This window comes from Manihot esculenta, chromosome 8 (assembly GCF_001659605.2).
Source record: "Manihot esculenta cultivar AM560-2 chromosome 8, M.esculenta_v8, whole genome shotgun sequence".
NCBI lineage: Eukaryota > Viridiplantae > Streptophyta > Magnoliopsida > Malpighiales > Euphorbiaceae > Manihot > Manihot esculenta.
In genome coordinates, this window is record NC_035168.2 from 33,095,905 (window position 1) to 33,114,040 (window position 18,136).

At 37.1% G+C, this 18,136-nt stretch overlaps 2 protein-coding genes across 3 annotated transcripts; one reads left to right on the plus strand and one right to left on the minus strand.

Annotated features, from left to right (window-relative positions):
- Nucleotides 1-6,402: 6,402 nt before the first annotated feature.
- On the plus strand, nucleotides 6,403-9,645 carry LOC110620198 (heparan-alpha-glucosaminide N-acetyltransferase). Its single transcript, XM_021763828.2, has 12 exons — nucleotides 6,403-6,854; nucleotides 7,126-7,263; nucleotides 7,339-7,497; nucleotides 7,633-7,739; nucleotides 7,868-7,985; nucleotides 8,082-8,198; nucleotides 8,289-8,380; nucleotides 8,515-8,581; nucleotides 8,671-8,749; nucleotides 8,831-8,922; nucleotides 9,079-9,222; nucleotides 9,322-9,645. The coding sequence occupies exons 1-12, from the start codon at nucleotides 6,570-6,572 to the stop codon at nucleotides 9,346-9,348; spliced, it is 1,425 nt and encodes a 474-aa protein (XP_021619520.1). The 5' UTR covers nucleotides 6,403-6,569; the 3' UTR covers nucleotides 9,349-9,645.
- An 85-nt stretch (nucleotides 9,646-9,730) lies between these two features.
- LOC110620199 (UPF0481 protein At3g47200) lies at nucleotides 9,731-12,213 on the minus strand. Of its 2 annotated transcripts, XM_021763829.2 has the most exons (3): nucleotides 11,484-12,213; nucleotides 10,756-11,340; nucleotides 9,731-10,671 (listed from the first exon to the last, which is right to left on the minus strand). In XM_021763829.2, exons 2-3 carry the CDS (start codon nucleotides 11,329-11,331, stop codon nucleotides 9,850-9,852), a joined length of 1,398 nt encoding a protein of 465 aa, XP_021619521.1. In that variant the 5' UTR covers nucleotides 11,332-11,340; nucleotides 11,484-12,213; the 3' UTR covers nucleotides 9,731-9,849. The 2 variants fall into 2 exon arrangements, with proteins under 2 accessions (XP_021619521.1, XP_043814701.1); XM_043958766.1 differs by having other exon boundaries at nucleotides 10,756-12,212.
- Between the last annotated feature and the right edge of the window lie 5,923 nt (nucleotides 12,214-18,136).

Sequence of the window (18,136 nt, forward strand, 5' to 3'; positions counted from 1 at the left end):
TAGAGGTAGACTCTGATGGCGAGGAGGTGCTTTACGGGAAGGACGACAGGCCCTTGCCCAAAGGGGCCTCTCGCACCGCAGTTGGGTCTTCTGGGGCAGAACCCGAGCTAGAAGATGAAGATGCTGGTTCTCAGGGACAGGAGATCGTGCCTTTCGTAGGCACTAGAGGGTCTGAGCAGGAGGGTGTTGGGCCTCCCATGAGCAGCAGTGTAAATAATGTTAGTGTAGACAGTGCAGATGCTAGGGTAGATGATAATGCCCCTAGGCGTGTAAGTCCTTTAAGGATAATTTTCCCTCCATCCCGTGTAGACAATTAGAATAGGCTGTAATGTACTTTTCTTTTAATGAAATTTCATTTTCATTTACTTTGCTTGCTTTTTCAGCTTCATTGGGCTACTTATTCTGTTAAACAATCTAACTTGTCAAGAATGAAACACTTAAACTATGTACTTCGTAATTTCTCTAAGGAATCCACTATACTGTTTTTTCCTTTTTGCCTTCAAGCCCATCAGAACTAAAATTCTATCAATTGACTGAACTTTTGACTTATAAATTTATCCCTTTCACTAAGGCGTTCTTATCTGTAAGCTTTTTCTGAACTGGATTTATCGTAAGGATAAGACTCTGAGCTGTGCTCCTTTACGAGTTTTGACCCCATTAGGTCCTCAGCCTGAGCTCGGTTTTTAACAGTTGACCAGTTGTCCTCAATTTTCTTTTCATTACTTCATGCATATGATCTCAAGCGTATAGCCTTTGTATAATCAAAGTAAAATGGATCATGTACCTTTTAAGGTGATGAGCAGGGCTGGCCTTCTTGTTTTTTAGTTCTGTTCTGACGAGAATTGAAGCTGGGGCCTTATCTGCTCACGCCATTGGATTTCCTTTTAGTTTATAGGAGGTTTGTTGTCTTCAGTTTGTCTTTGAGCTTTCTGAGCTCGGTTCTCTCTTGCTTGGCTTTCTGAGTTCATGTTTTTAGGTCGGCACTTTTGGCCTCTTGTTGCCTTTGTCTTCTTAGCTCGGCTTCCCGCACTGGGAGATCTTGGAGATCCCAGTCTTGTTATGCCAGGAGATCTTGGGGATCTTGGTGTTCTACCTCCCTGAGGTCTCGATGTCTTAGTTCGGTTTATGTTGGTGCTGGGAGATCTTGGGGATCCCGGTCTTCTACCTCCCTGAGGTCTCTATGTCTTAGTTCGGTTTATGTTGGTGTCGGGAGATCTTGGGGATCCCGGTCTTCTACCTCCCTGAGGTCTCTATGTCTCAGTTCGGTTTATGTTGGTGCTGGGAGATCTTGGGGATCCCGGTCTTCTACCTCCCTGAGGTCTCTATGTCTCAGTTCGGTTTATGTTGGTGCCGGGAGATCTTGGGGATCCCGGTCTTCTACCTCCCTAAGGTCTCTATGTCTCAGTTCGGTTTATGTTGGTGCTGGGAGATCTTGGGGATCCCGGTCTTCTACCTCCCTGAGGTCTCTATGTCTCAGTTCGGTTTATGTTGGTGCCGGGAGATCTTGGGGATCCCGGTCTTCTACCTTTCTGAGGACTCTATGCCTCAGTTCGATTTATGTTGGTGCCGGGAGATCTTGGGAATCCCGGTCTTCCACCTCCCTGAGGTCTCTATGTCTCAGTTCGGTTATTTGTAGCTCCGGGAGATCTTGGGGATCCTGGTCTTCTACCTCCCTGAGGTCTTTATGTCTCAGTTCGGTTTATGTTGGTACCGGGAGATCTTGGGGATCCCGATCTTCACCTCTCTGAGGTCTCTATGTCTCAGTTCGGTTTATGTTGGTGCCGGGAGATCTTGGAGATCCCGGTCTTCTACCTCCCTGAGGTCTCTATGTCTCAGTTCGATTTATGTTGGTGCCGGGAGATCTTAGGGATCTTGGTCTTCTACCTCCCTGAGGCCTTGGGCATTTATATCTGTTTCATTTTTTTTTTCTTTTTTATTTCTTTCATGAAAGCAATGTGAGTAGAGACAAATAATGAATTGGGACGGTAATCAACGTCTGTTTTATTATCATGCTTTAAAATACGATAGGTTTTTTACATTTGATAATACCTCAGGGGAAGTACCTTTTCAAGTGCTGCATATTCTCTACATAAACTTCTACGTTCCTACCGATCTGACTTTTAAAGATTTTGTTCATCAGTCTTTGGTATGTCGTCCTGACGTTCTTCAGCCCGAAGGGCATGGCTTTATAACAATAAGTCTCATCTTCTGTTATGAATGAGGTCTTTTCTTCATCCGACCTCCTCCCTGGTGGCCTGTTGCTTTTCCCTTCCTACCACCCTTTTCTTCTGCTTCACCGGCTCATTCGACCTCCTGTTCCTCCAACGATCATGTTGATGGTCCCACTGGACCCATCATTCACTGGCCCCACTCCCATTCTCCTGAGTGTTTGCGCTGCTGGGTTCGGCTGAGGCCTTTGTTCCTCCGATTTCTTCATAAAGTTTTTGAGGTGTCCCCTCTTTATCAGTCTCTCGATCTCAGTAATCAACTGGAAGCAGTTATTGGTGTCGTGGCCATGTGTGCGATGATACTGACAGTATTTGTCGGGATCTCGCTGGTCTGCTTCCGTTCTCATAGGTCTAGGCCATTGTAAGAACTCCTTGTCTTGGACGGCCATGAGCACTTCGGCTCTGGAGGCATTGAGTGGGGTCGGCTTCTCTGGAACCCACGGCGGAAGTGATTTCTATTCTGGGACCCTGGGAGGGAGGGGTCTTTGGTCCTTTCGCTCCCAGGGCTGTCTGTAAGGCTCAGGCCTTCTATCTTGCTTTTTCTCCTGCCTTTCCGGCCTCCTTTCCTTCGGGGCTTTCCTCTTATCTGCCACTCCTTTGGCGAACCTGCTCGTCATCAAGGCATCATCCTGCCTTATGTATTTCTCTGCCCTCTTCATCAGCTCGGCCAGTGAGGTAGGGGGCTTCCTACTCAACGAGCCAAAGAACTCGGGTGAGGTCGTCCCTTTCTGCATGGCCTCCACTGCTCTACCTTCATCTAGCTCGGGGATCTGCAAGGCCTCCGTATTGAAACGGGCAACGTACTCCCTGAGCAATTCATCCCTTCTCTGCCTGACTGTCTCCAGATAACTCGTCTTTCTGTCTGCAGGCACCCCGGCAATGAACCGGCTGATGAAGCGAGTGGCCAGATCTCCAAAGCTTCTGATGCTTCCTGTCTCAAGGCTGATAAACCATGCCCGTGCTGGCCCCAAGAGTGTCGTCGGGAATACCTTGCACATCAAGGCATCTGACAAAGTCTGCAGCTCCATGAAAGTCTTGTAGTTCAAGACGTGCTCCCGGGGGTTTCCAGCTCCCTCATATGCGGCCATAGGTGGCATCATAAATTTCTTTGGGACGGTCTCCTGCTGCACCCACTTCGAGAAGGGTGAAGAGGTGGGCAAAAGAGTTTGATTCTGATCCTTCGTTCCCAACTCGGCCAAGAGCTGCTCTCTCATCTTTTGCAGCTTTTGGTCTACACTCTCCTCCTCCTGCCTGGGTTTCTTCTCCCGGCGGTACTCATCTTCCTCCGCTTCGCTTCTCATTCACTTGGTTGCTCCGGCAGAATAACTGTCGGCCTCATCATTCTCTATCAGCTCCCTCACCCTCCTTCCATGAACCCGGGCCTCCGGTTCTTCCTCTCTCCCGGCTCTTCGCCCCCTTTCTCTGATTTCTCTGCTGGCGGTTTGAGGGTGGCTGAAGGTAGGTTGAGGTTCATTGGTCCGGGGTTCTTCTACTACTGGCAACACATTCGCAGGAGTACTGAGGCCTCTCTGTTGCAACATCTGCCCCAGCCAGTGGGCGGTGTTTTGTAACTGGAGGGCCATGGTTTGGAGGTCCTGGTTGGATAAAGTAGCTGAGGGCACGTTCCCTGGCAGGCTTGGCGAGGGATTGAAAGGAATGGGTGGTTGGTTGTTTGGAGTTGTGGGACTGGAGAAAGAGAACTGTTACCCCTCTTGGACAGAGCTCAGGTCATTGGGAGTGTTAATGGTGTTGTTTTCATTGTGGTTAACCATCGTAGATCTCAGTGGGTATTGTAAGAGTGGAACTCCGGCGATGAAAAGATCTCCTTCGCGTTTCCACAGACAGCGCCAATTGATGATATGAGATCCAGAAAAATAGGGTTTTACAAGGGTTCTGTAAACTTAGAAAAACTTAGGTCTAGAGGAGGGCATTCCTTCTTTTATCTGTTTTCTTTTGTCTGCCAGTGACGTATAATAAACTGTCTATTATTGGACCACCTGTCCCTGCCATGCTGATTCGGGCGTACGGGAATATCATATTCCTGCTACATGCATAACGACTTCTGATTCTCCACGGACACACATGTTAAGGGACCCACCAGACGGATGGGTCGGTCTCCTTCTAGGTTCCGAGCCGGGCCGAAAGATAAGATTAAAACTGAGCTCAAAGAGGATCCGTTTGGTGAGCCATACGGACTGGGCGAGCCTGATTGAGAAACTTAGATGGAGCCCGATCTCTGGGCTGAGTGGGCCGGACTAGGTCCATGCGGGAGACTTGAGAGCCTCCAAATAATGGACTATTGTCATGGGTCTGGCCCCAGACCGGGGTGAAGAAATTCAGCGGTTATCAAATCTAAATAAACTCAAATTTGAGATTTTTAAGTGAAGTTTAAATTGGTCCGTTAATATAATAAACGAATTTATTATGATTCGAATTCAAACTGAATTTGAGTTTAACATTTATTTTATAAATTGAATTCGAACTTATAAATAAAATTTAAGTTACTAGTATTGCACAGTTTAACATCTATACTGGATGGTCTTATATCCGTTACAAATGGTAGCAATGGGACATACAATCTGATGAAAATGTAGGATTTTATATTTTCATCAAATTTGAGATCAGGTGGTAGGTATTTTAAGGATTGATATTTTTCCATAGAAGGCGCATCTTTGTGCCACGTGGCAATTTACGCTACAGGATACCAACCTTTACTCCAAATATGTCTTCAAACATGACCCCACATCTACTCCTCCCAGATGTCAATAGATTATAATAATTAATAAATAATAAAAATCTTATTAGGAATGTTTATCACGCTCATATCTGTCACCACATAACTACGTCTATCTAATTTACGTACCTGTAATTTTTTTCCCATAAATTTTAATTATATATAAACTTTATTAAAATATACTAAAAATGCACTAACGAATTTACATTAATATAAATTTATTTGGTTGAATTTTAAAGATATCAGATTTGGGCTTCTATTAATAATAAATTTATTTAGTTAAATCTTAAAAGATATCAAAATTAAAAAGAGAAAAAGGGAATAAACTCTTAAAAATCAGAGATTCCCATATCAGAATTAAACGTGAAACGCCAATCCTCTGAATCAGGTCAGCCTCGTATTTACGATTACGAATTTATGCCAATTTGCTTGATGTGAGTTTTTTTTTCTTTTTTTCTTTTTTTTTCTATCCCTAGAAATACAGATATCTCTCGCCTTTTATTTTATACTATAAAATATTATTTATTATAAATTAAACTATAAATTCGGATATTTTTTTATACTTTTCGTTTTATTTAATTAAGCAAAGGATTCCAAAATCCACTACCGTCGGCCGCAGTAGAAAAGAAATAAAAAGAAAAAGGGAAAGCAAATATCAGCCATAGGATTGTTGATGGGGGAGAATAAATCCGGTAGCCACAAAGGCAACAGTCCAAGAGATGAACGGCATCCTCCCACTTTGCTGCCGACTTTGAAATGAACCTCTTGAAACTTATCATGCGGGATAAGATCAGGAATCAGGTGTCCTTGTTAAAGGAGACTACTAGCACCACTATGTCTCTTTAAAAAACAAATAACCCATATTCTTTTTTCATTGTAATTTTAGAAAAAAATTAATAAATAAAGATAAAAATGGAAAGCTAATTAAAATAATAATAATAAAAAAAGACAGAAGGCCAATAATAGAATAAAGAAAGAAGAGATGTGATTGAGGGAAGGCCAGTTGTTGAAAATTTTATGTGCATTTTCTGAATTGGAGGAGGCAATACGGCAACCAAATGAGCCATTCATCATCCACATCTTATCACTCCTACTGTATTTTCACCTTTCCCTTGCTGCTTTATGCAGTAAAGTTATACATTCCAAAATTGGCAAAATCGCCAAATTTACCTTAAAACTATACAATAAGATTTAAAAATATAAAATTTTATTTTTTAATTAAAAAATATTTTAAACTATAACTCAAGTTTTCACTGGATTATTTTTATTCACGTGTCCTAATGTAATTATTAGATAATATCATCTCATCTCCGTGAATTTTCCTCGAGAAATCAATGAGTAATTAGATGAGCGGCGGCAAATGAACGTTTAAATGTGCTGATCCGGTGATATAAATTCTCGGTTATTAATAAACACCAAATATATACATGTCTAAAAATTTTCCCATATAAATATATAAATGGATTGGAAACCAGAGGTGCACAGGAGACTCCGGAGATTATCGAGACTCTCTGCAGAGGAGCTTTCCTGATTTCAAAAGGAAAACTAAAAGGAGAGAAACAAACCCTTTTGGCTAATTTTTCATACAAGCATTGGGAAGAGGAGAGATGAATGATATCTCCTGCAAACGTATAAGAATGGCCGTTTACGAGCCTGTTAAAGTGCATGATGATGAACATTTCAATAAAAATTATGTGTCATTGAGCAATAACGTCGATGATGAAGATGTTGAATTGGCTCTTCGTTTTGCAAAGGTTAACGACGCTGCTTATAAAGCCATGGAAGAGAAGAAATCTTTGATCCTTTCTGCCAACCCCCATCAGCATCAGCAGCAGCAGCAGCAGCAGCAGCGTCTTGTTTCTCTCGACGTTTTTCGTGGACTCACTGTTGCGGTAATTTTCAGATATCATAATTTTTTTTTTATTATTTATTGCTTAATTTGTTTAGATTTTATGGCGAAAGTCAATTGAGATTGACCTCCTTGTTTTCGTCAATATTGACTGACCTCTACGAAACTTGTATTCTATTTCGTTTGAGAAGCCGTTTAAGCAGCTTCAACCTTTTTCTGCCTTTTGAAAAATGGCCCTGCAGCTTCTCTGCACTCTGTTTCCCCCCAAGTAATCCATTGCACTCTGTTTTCTCTTTGATTCTGTTTGCTTTCAGCTGATGATTCTTGTGGACTATGCCGGTGGAATTCTGCCTTCTATTAACCATGCACCATGGAATGGTCTCACACTTGCCGATTTGGTCATGCCATTTTTTCTCTTCATTGTTGGTGTTTCGCTTGCGCTTACATACAAGGTAATCTTTGTTTTGCGCAAAGCATTGGAAGCTTTGCAACCCAGTTTTGGCTAAATATCTGTTATTTCCGCACAGAAAATGTCCAGCAAAGTTGTTGCATCAAGAAAAGCCGTACTTCGGGCTCTCAAGCTTCTAATGTTAGGCCTTTTTCTTCAAGGTGGCTTTTTGCATGGCATAAATTATTTAACTTACGGAGTAAATGTTGAACAAATGAGATGGATGGGTATCTTGCAGGTGTGTCCCTCCAGCTTTCCCAATTATTGATTTAACTGACTCAAATTCTTTCACCACATTAACCTCATAATCATGCTTACGTGATATGATCATTAGCTGTGGAATAACAGATGCCTCCTTTTCTTTTTCACCCAGAGAATAGCAATAGCATATTTAGTAGGAGCACTGTGTGAGATTTGGCTGAAAGGTGATGATCATGCTAGCTCGGATTCGAATGTATTGAGGAAATATAGATTTCAATGGTAAGTACTTTTTTACTGGATGTTATCTCGGCGACTAGTGTAGTTAGTTGAAGATGATTGTCAACTTCAAAATTTGTGTGATTTCCTTAAATGTGCTCAATTAAAATTGTGTTTATCAATTCTATCAGGGTTGTGGCTTCTGTGCTTATTAGCATATACATTTCCTTGTTATACGGCTTGTATGTTCCGGACTGGGAGTATCAGATTCCAGTTGATGGTTCTTTCTCTGCCCCAAAGACATTTTCAGTGAGTTTTCTTCCTCCCTTTGCTTTACTCTTCTTTAATATATTTCGCGCATAGGACAATTGTTAGTAGCCTGATATGATACACTTGCATTCAAAGGTGAAATGTGGAGTAAGGGGAGACACAGGACCAGCTTGTAATGCTGTTGGACTGATTGATCGCACAGTACTGGGAATTCAACATCTATATAGAAAGCCAATCTATGCTCGAACTGTGGTAATCTTTCTTCCATCAACAATTTGGTTTTATATTTTAATTTCCTTTTTCAGTAGTATTGTTAATATTGCTATTATTTGCTTTCTGCAGCTATGCAGTATCAATTCCCCAGATTATGGCCCTCTACCTCCTGATGCTCCTTCATGGTGTCAAGCCCCCTTTGATCCAGAAGGACTCCTAAGGTTTGTTTACTTAGAAAATGCTAGATAGTTCTTTACAAATACAAATATATACAGGCCAATATGAGAGGAACCTAGCATGCCTGTGCATTTCTGTTTCATGTTTCCATAGTGATCCTTATACTTTGTCTTTGTAGTTCAGTAATGGCCATAGTTACCTGCTTGGTTGGTTTGCACTATGGGCACATTATTGTCCATTTCAAGGTAATAAACATTTTGTGTTTCATATCGTTTGCTTCTCCTCAGACGTTTTTTGTTTATGCCTACTATTTTGTGTATTCTACCACACGCAGAGCCACAGAGATAGGATCCTCCATTGGATGATCCCATCTACTTGTCTTATTGCCTTCGGCCTGGGCTTGGACTTCTTAGGTAAGTGGTTAATCAGCATTTTCATAGATGTGAATTTGACTGTACTGTTCTATATTTCTTATCTCTGCTATTTTCTTGTAGGAATGCATGTAAACAAAGCTCTTTACACATTCAGTTACATGTGTGTCACTGCTGGTGCTGCTGGCTTTCTGTTTGCTGGAACCTATATGCTGGTTATATCCATTTCATACTGAAGCATATTTTTTTATTAACTGTTATTTAGCATTAATATAATGTTAAGCTTTGATTTTTCTATAATGAAAGGATTTTTGTTCTGATAGACTTACCCATTAGGTAATCAGCAGTAATGTTTTCTTTTTTTCCCACAGGTGGATGTGTATGAATATAGGCGCATGACTTCGGTGTTCAAGTGGATAGGGATGCATGCATTGATTATATATATTCTTGCAGCCTGCAATATCTTGCCTGTTGTCTTGCAGGGATTCTATTGGAAGCATCCACAAAATAATCTTGTACTCTTTCTTTTCTGTCGAGATATTTTCTTTACTTCTCTGATGCTTCACTTATGAAGTATTTTCCTGATAACCTTTTCTTGTTTTCATCTCTTGCAGCTTAGGTTAATTGGAATTGGGAGATGAATCTATAACAGGATGGTGGATTACATTTTCACAGATAACAACTTTCTGTCGCCTCGTCTCTTTAGAAAACCCCGTCACCCTCATTGTTCAGCATTGATTATCAGCAGTACTGGCGTTGAACCTTCTTGCTTTAGGAGCCTCAGAAATCAGGAACTTCAATGATCTTAATTCATTGTCATATTCGAGGAATTAGCTTATTGCTGTATTGAAAATACAATGCATCATAGTCTGCCTCTGTGGCCTTGTATGCAATTTACTATTGAAAGATTAAAAAAGTGGCTCACATCTTTTGATGCAGACCAGAAATATTTTTAACATGAAACCGTTTTTAACATCAAAGAGTAATGAAAACAATCTCATCATTAAAATCAGACTCTGATGTGATCAAACAAACAAGTAATATTGATAACAGAAAAAAACTGCAGGAAAACAGATTCAATCGAGGAAAATAACAATCTCGGCCATAAAAAACAATAGGATTCACCAGCGAAACGATAGGAATCAATGGTGGAGGCGGGGAAAAGGTGGTTTTGAAAAAAGATGAGGAGGGGGAGGAGGAGGAGAAGCCACAGGAGGAGAGGATATGGGTGATGAGGATGCATCATTCTTGTAGATGGGATAAATAGTGTACACAGTTTGAACAATAGTGAGAGCGAACAGGAAGATTGCAGCAATAAAAGATAAAATGGCCCACGGATTTCTGAAATAAGTGTGAATGAGATTTGCACGCCACTCGTTCCAGGCTTTCTTGCAGTAGGCAGTGACATTTTTATGAACATAATCTAGGCTGCTATCTGGGTCGAGAGTAATATCTTTAGAAATAGAATTGAAAAGCTTCGCAACAGCTTTGTCACTTCCAATGGCGTTCTGAATAATCCCTCTGGAGTGTAGAACTGCTACATCTCTCTCACTGTCAATGATGTTGTCCATGAAAAATACGTAGGATGTCACCTCATTGCCTGCACCAACGTGGAATCTCTCAAAGGCTATCAAATTCAAGAAGATTGATTCAGTTGCATCATCCACCACGATCACTGGAAGCCTAAGGACTCCACCTTTGAATGAGATGTCTTTCAAGCTTTTAGTTTTACTTTTCTTGAACCGGATTCCAGCTTCACTGAGCTCAGTTGCTGATCGGATAATGTTACCTCCATTATCATGGCGACGTCTACTTGATCTGCCGCGACGCTTTTCTTTACCAGCATGTTTTTGAAGCAAACTCTTTCTGTAGACATCCAATGGATGCAAGCACGAACCCAGGCTTGAAACAGGAGTCTCAGGAAAGCAGAACTTGAGGATGAGCTTGTTGATAAACTCTTCATCCTGGATGGAAACGTAATTTAGTTTTTATGTTGAAGAATGAAATGAAAAAACAAAGCTTTTTGCTTCTTTGATTCGAGGGCATACCTCTTCTTTACCAATTTCAACAGCTACCAGCTTGACGAGAACCAACAATGGCAATTGATTTTCAAGCATCAGCATGTCACGCATGATATATGGGATGATATATAATTTCCCATGGCTGCTAAAAATTGGATCATTAGTAGCATAATCATCCAATGCATGAGTAGCAATGCGTAAGATCTCCAGCATGAAACATCCATCAAGAATCATCAGTTGCAGAAATCTACTTGTATCTTCCTGCCAAGATATGTCAAGCGGATGATAGGAGTCTTTTAAAACCTGCACTACTTCAGCTAAAGATTCAACAAAAACTTGTAAAGGTTTGTTTGCTCTTTTCAGAAAATGAAGGAGAGCTCGATGCTTGTGCTCCTCCATTGGCTTCAGATGTTCTTCCCCGTGATAATAAGGACCAAACGAGACTGCCTGAGGCCTGTAAGCTTTCTTGTTCAGGTCTTTGACACACGCAGGGATTTTATAGATTGCACGCTTCTTCCAGCGCTCTTCCTCCATGGAATTATCAGTATCCATCATTTTCTCAAGCTTTTCGTTTACCTCAATAACCCAGTTTGCTCCCGCCATTGCTCCTAACTGCACAACAAGAGTTTATCACAGATGATAAAACAAACAGCTGTATTGCCTCCTTATAAATCTGAGACAGTGATCTCTTAAACGTCTAAGTTTGATTGTATTGTATTTTCATTGCTTCAGATGCAAGAAAATCTATCAGTTACCTGGAATTGTTGCTATTGTCAGACAAATGGCTTAGAAGACAAAAAGCTGACATCAATTCAACCTTAATAGTTTTGTCCCTATGTCTAATTTACTCCTCTTCTACCATAGATAATAGTGTCATTCTGTGGGAGTTGTATATATTTAATGATTCTAATCCTCAGCTTTTAGAAATGAAAGTTCTAATTTGTCCCATCTCCAATCTCTCTTTTGTTTTGTTAATGTTAAAGCTTATGTTATGTCTTTGAAAAAGTAAAATAAGATTTGTCTCTCTCCATAATCCAATACATTCCTTCCTTGCAGAAGGTGAAGGCTGCGGTCACAAACACTCGAAGTATGTCGGAAGGAAAGAACCCAACAGCACAAAATCCTAAAATGAGCCTTCACTAGTGTCGTTTCATCCGATTTTGACGAAAAGAATACGTAATCAACATTGTTCATACAATGTCTCCTTTGATTCATATACGTTTTTTGGATGTGTGTGAATTCTGATGCAAGAGGGTGCAGCATAATTCTGCATGTTCATTCATTTCTTCAGGCTGCAATTTAATGGGGTTAGATGAGAGAATAGAAATTTGCTTGTCATCATTGAGACAAATGCTAAAACCAAAAGGATGATTGTCTGATTCTGCAACAGGAAAATCTCCAAGTTGCTGAACCTGTTGCTTTGATTTCAAGCTGACCACTCAGTTTCTTTTTTCCTCCAGAAAATAGAAAGCCCATTGATGAAACAGTGAAAATAAAGTGATCTAGCTAATAAATAATAATCTTATATTTATTACGCATCTTAAATTCTATTCTCTTTTATGTTTAGTTTGAATATAATACTAATTAGCCATTTTTATATCTCTATTATTATCAGTAATGTAATATTTTAATTTAATTATTTTATTTTTATTTTTAATTTTTAAAAATTATTTTTTATTTTTATATCTGTGATATATTTTACAGATACGTTATTTTATTTTTTTGCAATTATTTCCGCTGTAATAATTTTTTAATTTTATAAAACAGGATGAGTTTCTCATCAAAATTCATTGGGTGATTTATATAAATTTAGATTTATCCACTCTAATATCTAGTTTTTGGATACACAGCCAGTCAATCAGAATCGCCTGTAGCAAAACATTAAGCTTAGAAAAATTATTCAGTAGAAATTATTTCCTTTTTTTTTTCCTAACTTTTCTGAAGTGTTTAAAATGATATGTCAAGTTAGATTTGAGTTAAAGTAAAATTGGTAATGTTTAACGATGTACTTAACGTCCGTTGCTAATTTGCAAATGAATTTTAATATTTTCTAACATTTAAACAATAGAAAAATTAGTTAATAAAAAAAATATTTTTTTAATCAGAAGAAATTTACTTTTTTTTATAAAATATATAACTTGAAAATATTATTAAAATCTTTATATATAAATCTGTTAAATATATTTTATTTTTTAATTAAAATTAAATAATAAAAGTAAATTATTTTATTGAAATATTTTTTGAAAATTGTCTGTAAAAAATATTTTTAAAATATAAATTATTTTAATAAATAAATAAATGGAGTAAATATATTTTTATTTTATGGCTATTAATTATTGTAAATTTATTATGGTAAGGGGAAAAAAGTTTGGATGAAATATAGATGAGAAGATTAAAAAAAGGAAAATATATTAATAAAAATGAAAAACGTATGGTAAAGTGGGGAAGTGAAAAACATGATAGAAAATAAAGAGAAAATTATTGAAAATTTAACAAATAACGAGAGAAATGGAAGAGTGATTCAGAAAAAAAAAATAAAAATAATGAGAAAAGAGAAATGTTAACTAGGGAAATTGTGGAAAACGAGAAAAACAAAAAGAGAAGAAATGAGAAAAAAAAAATCTTAATTTTTAATTTTAGTATAATTAATTCATCAATTTTTTTATTTTTAAAATTAAATATTTAAATTTTTTAATAATCGGTCTCTATAGATAAGAGTTCATTTCATCTATAATTTTATTAGTTAACCTATTAAAAAAAATAAATATTTTAACACTAAAATTTTTAATGTGGGTAAAGTGCGTAAATTATATTTTAATTTTTAAATTTTAATATAATTAATGTATTAATTTTTATATTTTTAAAATTAAATTTTTAAATTTTTTTATATTTAATCTATTTAAAATTATAATTTTTTAATGTATTATAGATATTAGTTTAAAACAGTGAGTAGTTAAATTTCTAAAATTATAATTTTTTTTAAAATATTTTTTATAAAAGTTTATAATTTATTTAAATGTTATTTAATATAATTTAAAAATAATTAAAATTGTAAATATTTTTTAAAAATTTTAAAATTATCAAATATCACAATATTTTAATGTATAGAAATTGAATAAGAAAAGGTATTAAAATTTATTTAAGTATTATAATTTGGATGAAAATTAATCGGAATTTATTTTTTTTTAAATGATAAAGGAAAAATAAATATTTTTAATTTAAAAAAAAGATAATAAAAATATTTTTATATTTTTAATTATAAAAATGAATAAAAATATTAAAATTTAAATGTACTGATTAGATATATTTAAGTGTTCGATTTTAAAAATATAAGAACTGATATGTTAATTATACTAAAATTTAAATATTAATATATAATTTATTTATTTAAAAAGAATAATAAAGATATTTTTACACTGTTAATGATAAAAATAGATAAAAGGACCTTTCATTTAAATGAATTAATTATAAAAAAAATTTAAATTTTTAATTTTAAAATATAGAGATTGATTTGTTAATTATATTAAAATTTAAAAATTAAAATATAATTTATTAAAAAAATTAAATGATAAGAAAAGTAGAAAAAAAAATAATGAGAGAAAAGAAAAGAAATTGATTAAAACATAGAAATGAAAGAGAAAAAAGTGAAGAAAATATGAAAAACTGGGAATACATTAGGAAAGAAGAAACAATAGAAAATAGAAGGGAATTGAGAAAATATAAAAAAATATATATATAATAATAAAATGGAAGATATTAGGGGAGAAGAAAATAAAATGAAAAAAGAAAAAAGAAAAATTATGAAGAGATAAGAAAAAACAAGGCAAATTAAGATATAAATTTATGAATTATCAGGATTTATGATTCATGTATAAATTTTCAAAAAAACTTTTTCTTCTTTTCAAGAATTACCGAATAACTGAAAATCCATTCCTGCTCCAAAAAAGGTGGAGTTAAAAACAAAATCAGCTGAAATTTATCGATTAATTTCAAAATCTGTTAACAAATACACTAATTTTTTTTTCTTATAAATTATCAATAGATTTTTAACTGATAGATTATAAACAAATTTTAAAATTTATTGATAAATTAATATCAAATTTTTTAGTTTCACAAACTACCAATAGATTTTGGCATTCATTAATAAATATATATTTCTAAATCTTACGGTAAAATCAACACCAAATCTATTTTTGATAAATTACTAAGGAATTTTACTATCTATAAGTAATTTACTCACAGATTAACAACAACGTTTAAAATTTATTAATAAAATCAACACTAATTTTTTTTAAAATTACTAATAAAATTCTGTGAATTTGGTAGCCGATGCTCAGTCCATGCCTTTATAACGAAGTGGACTCTCCACCTGTAGTCCATATGAAACCCGCTTTCATCGCCGAGAATCGGCAAATCCCACAAATCCAATTCGTAATTTTTTTATTTTTTATTTGGAAAGAAAGAGAATAATTCATAATAAAATTTGATGAACTAAGATCCATAGGTTTATCTGGACATGACACTTCAATCAAAGTTTGATTTCATTAAGAAATCAATGAGTCGAGATTGGTGATTAGAGAATTAATAGAGCTAATTATCAGTTCTAGTAGATTATAGTCTGAGCATGAGATTCTCAGGGAGAGTTAAATGATATCGAATTAGGGTTGGTTCAGAGGTATATATACCCTAATATCTCCTACATCGCGTCCCATCATATTTGATAACGACATCCTTTAGCAGGCTTGTCAAGTGACTCATTAACAGTGCGCAGTCAGCTAATAAATAAAAAGTCAGTTAGTTCATATCTTGTTCTTTCATCTATGTCATATGAGTCAGATTCATAGCTAGTATGTGCATTTATAGCTTCGGCGTGGGGCCAGGAGTGACTATCATGTTGGCGGTTTGTGCTTATCCCCTTATCGTATCAGGTCCTTACCAAGGTCGGTTTTCTTTGTTGGCTGAGGCCCGGTTCGACAGTGGACATGTTTCCTGATCATAGAGAACTTAATATCTTATAGGTTATTCATATTCCCTTTCACTTCTCTAAAGATTATTCACGACGGTCGGAGGAGTGAATTTTTTTCGGCAGCTTGTTTTCATCTATGAACATATTTATTTTCTACATGTTACGATGAAGTATCATAATTATGTGTAATTAGTGTGAACAGTGTTCTCAGTACATGTTTAACGGTTACTACTGTTTGGGATATCAAAATACGATGCTTTAAATGTTCATTAATGCCGAATTTTAGGTATAAATTGAGGGTTTTGCCTTGACTTTTCTATTTTTGCTGCCTCTGTCGTTTCTAATTGCTATTTTAAAAACATCTTCATCTCTTTCTTTTTCTCTCCAAACTTTCAAATTAAAGGTATACATCCATTCTCTAATGGCTCCTCTACCGTATTCTCGGATTGAGAAAATCATTTCTAGAGTCACTCATTCTTCCCTTTTGAAAACCTTCCCCTGAGCTTTTCTTTATGTGGAAACCCATTACATTTAGGCTCCAAACTCCAGCAAGCAAATCGCCTTATTCTCTTTTTCTCTCCCCTCTCCCCCGACCTAGTGGACGCTCAGTCTGAGAGGAGGCTTGTCTTCTATTTGAAGCAAGTCAACTATGGCTTTTCTTTCCATTTTTCTAGATTTGTCCACTCTATTTTTAAATTTTTCTAGGTCAATCCTCGAATGTTGACCCCAAACTGCATTTTGTTTATGAGCGCCTTTGAGGCAATGTACCGGAGATAGGGTTTCGCTCCCTCGTTAGGTCTGTTCAAGGCTTTCTTTAAAATTTTAAAGGCAAACAATGATATTCTAGGTTTTTGTGGTAGGAATAGCCTGATCATTTTCATCGACCATAAAGACTCTATAAAACACTAGGATGAGCATTTTGCCATAGTGGGGAGCAAAGGAAGTTTTGATTGGGTTTAAAACTAGGATGGAGTCATCGATACCTTCTGCAATTGTTTTCTTTTTCTTTCCGAGTGGTACAACTGTATTTCACTCGGATAGTTTCCCTACCTTTCAAATACAATGTCTTCAAGTCTTTGGGTATTCGACCCAAGGAAAATTGTTACTCTGCCGATACCAAGCATTTCTTCTATTATTGCTTTTTATTGTCTTTATCATTTCATGTTTCTAACTTGTCTTTAATTTATTTTGCAGCTTCCATAGTCCATATGGACAAAATCTCAATGCCCCAAAACTTTTCCCTTAATCGAAACGCAGTCTAAATAGCTGTCGAGGCTTTCAAAACTAGGAATACCATGGACGTCGTGGTGGAGATGCTAGGAGAGGAGCCCCTTCCGACCTAGACTGTGCCCCTTCCATTTTCTGTAGGGGCTAGCATGGAGTTAGTCGTGGTCAACACAAACCAAACTGAGTTCATTCCTCTCACAGTTGGGGTCGCTCCTACTTCTGAGGGTAGCTTAGACATTCCTATTGTGAGGGCAATGGTCAGCCCGGAGCAGTCTTCTTCAAGCGAGGAGGTTGCTAAGGGCTTAAAGAGGAAAAAATCTATGTTGACTCATGAGCAGTCTATTGTCCCTGCAGGGACGACCAGCAACAAAAGGAGGCTGGTGAAGGAGTCCGAGTGGGTCTCCTCGCGAAGAGGGACTCCATCTTCCTTGCCCCCTAGGAAGTCCTCAATGGACAAGAAAAGCAAAGGCAAAGGCAGGGAGAGCTTGTCTCAAGACGCCAACGACAATCTTCTGACTGCCTTAATTCCCAATGAGTCAAGGCTGCATTTTCAGCTGAACCCTGACTCCACGCAGGGCTGCATTTTCAATTAAACCCTGACTCCATGCCTACCTCTATTGCCAAGCTGCTCAACGATTACGTCTTTAGGACATCCCTGAATCTGGCTGATCCTTGGATGGTGAGCATGATTTGCCATATAGTTCAATCCACGAGGCAGTCAGCTTCGTTTGTTGCCTAAGCGGAAGGGGACCTTTTTGGTGCTTCTAAGAGATAAGTCCTTTTGTAAGCTTTTCTTATTCTTTCCTTACTCAATGATTGATTTTTTAGTGATTTTCTAACTTATTTTTTCCTTATAGCTTTTTAGTGCTCTAGTGGCACTGCAGGGTAAGATGACTAGTGCTTAGGAGGCTACCTGCATGATATTGAAAAAGCTAAAGAAGAGGAAGTTGTACGGGCAGCCACCGCACTGAAAAAACAATATGAAGGGGAGATCGGTCGGCTGGAAGGGCTTCTTCAAGACAATCGAGCTCAAAATGAGAAAATTGCCCGTTTGGAGGCACAACTTATTGAGGAGAGATCTACTACAAAAGCCAAGCTTGTTCAGGAGAGGGCTTTGGTAGATTAGAGGGAAAAAAGTCTCGTCGCCCAGTTTGCCCAACTTTAGGAAGAGGTGCAAAAGTTGTCTGGGGATTTGGGAGAGACGAAACTGGAGTT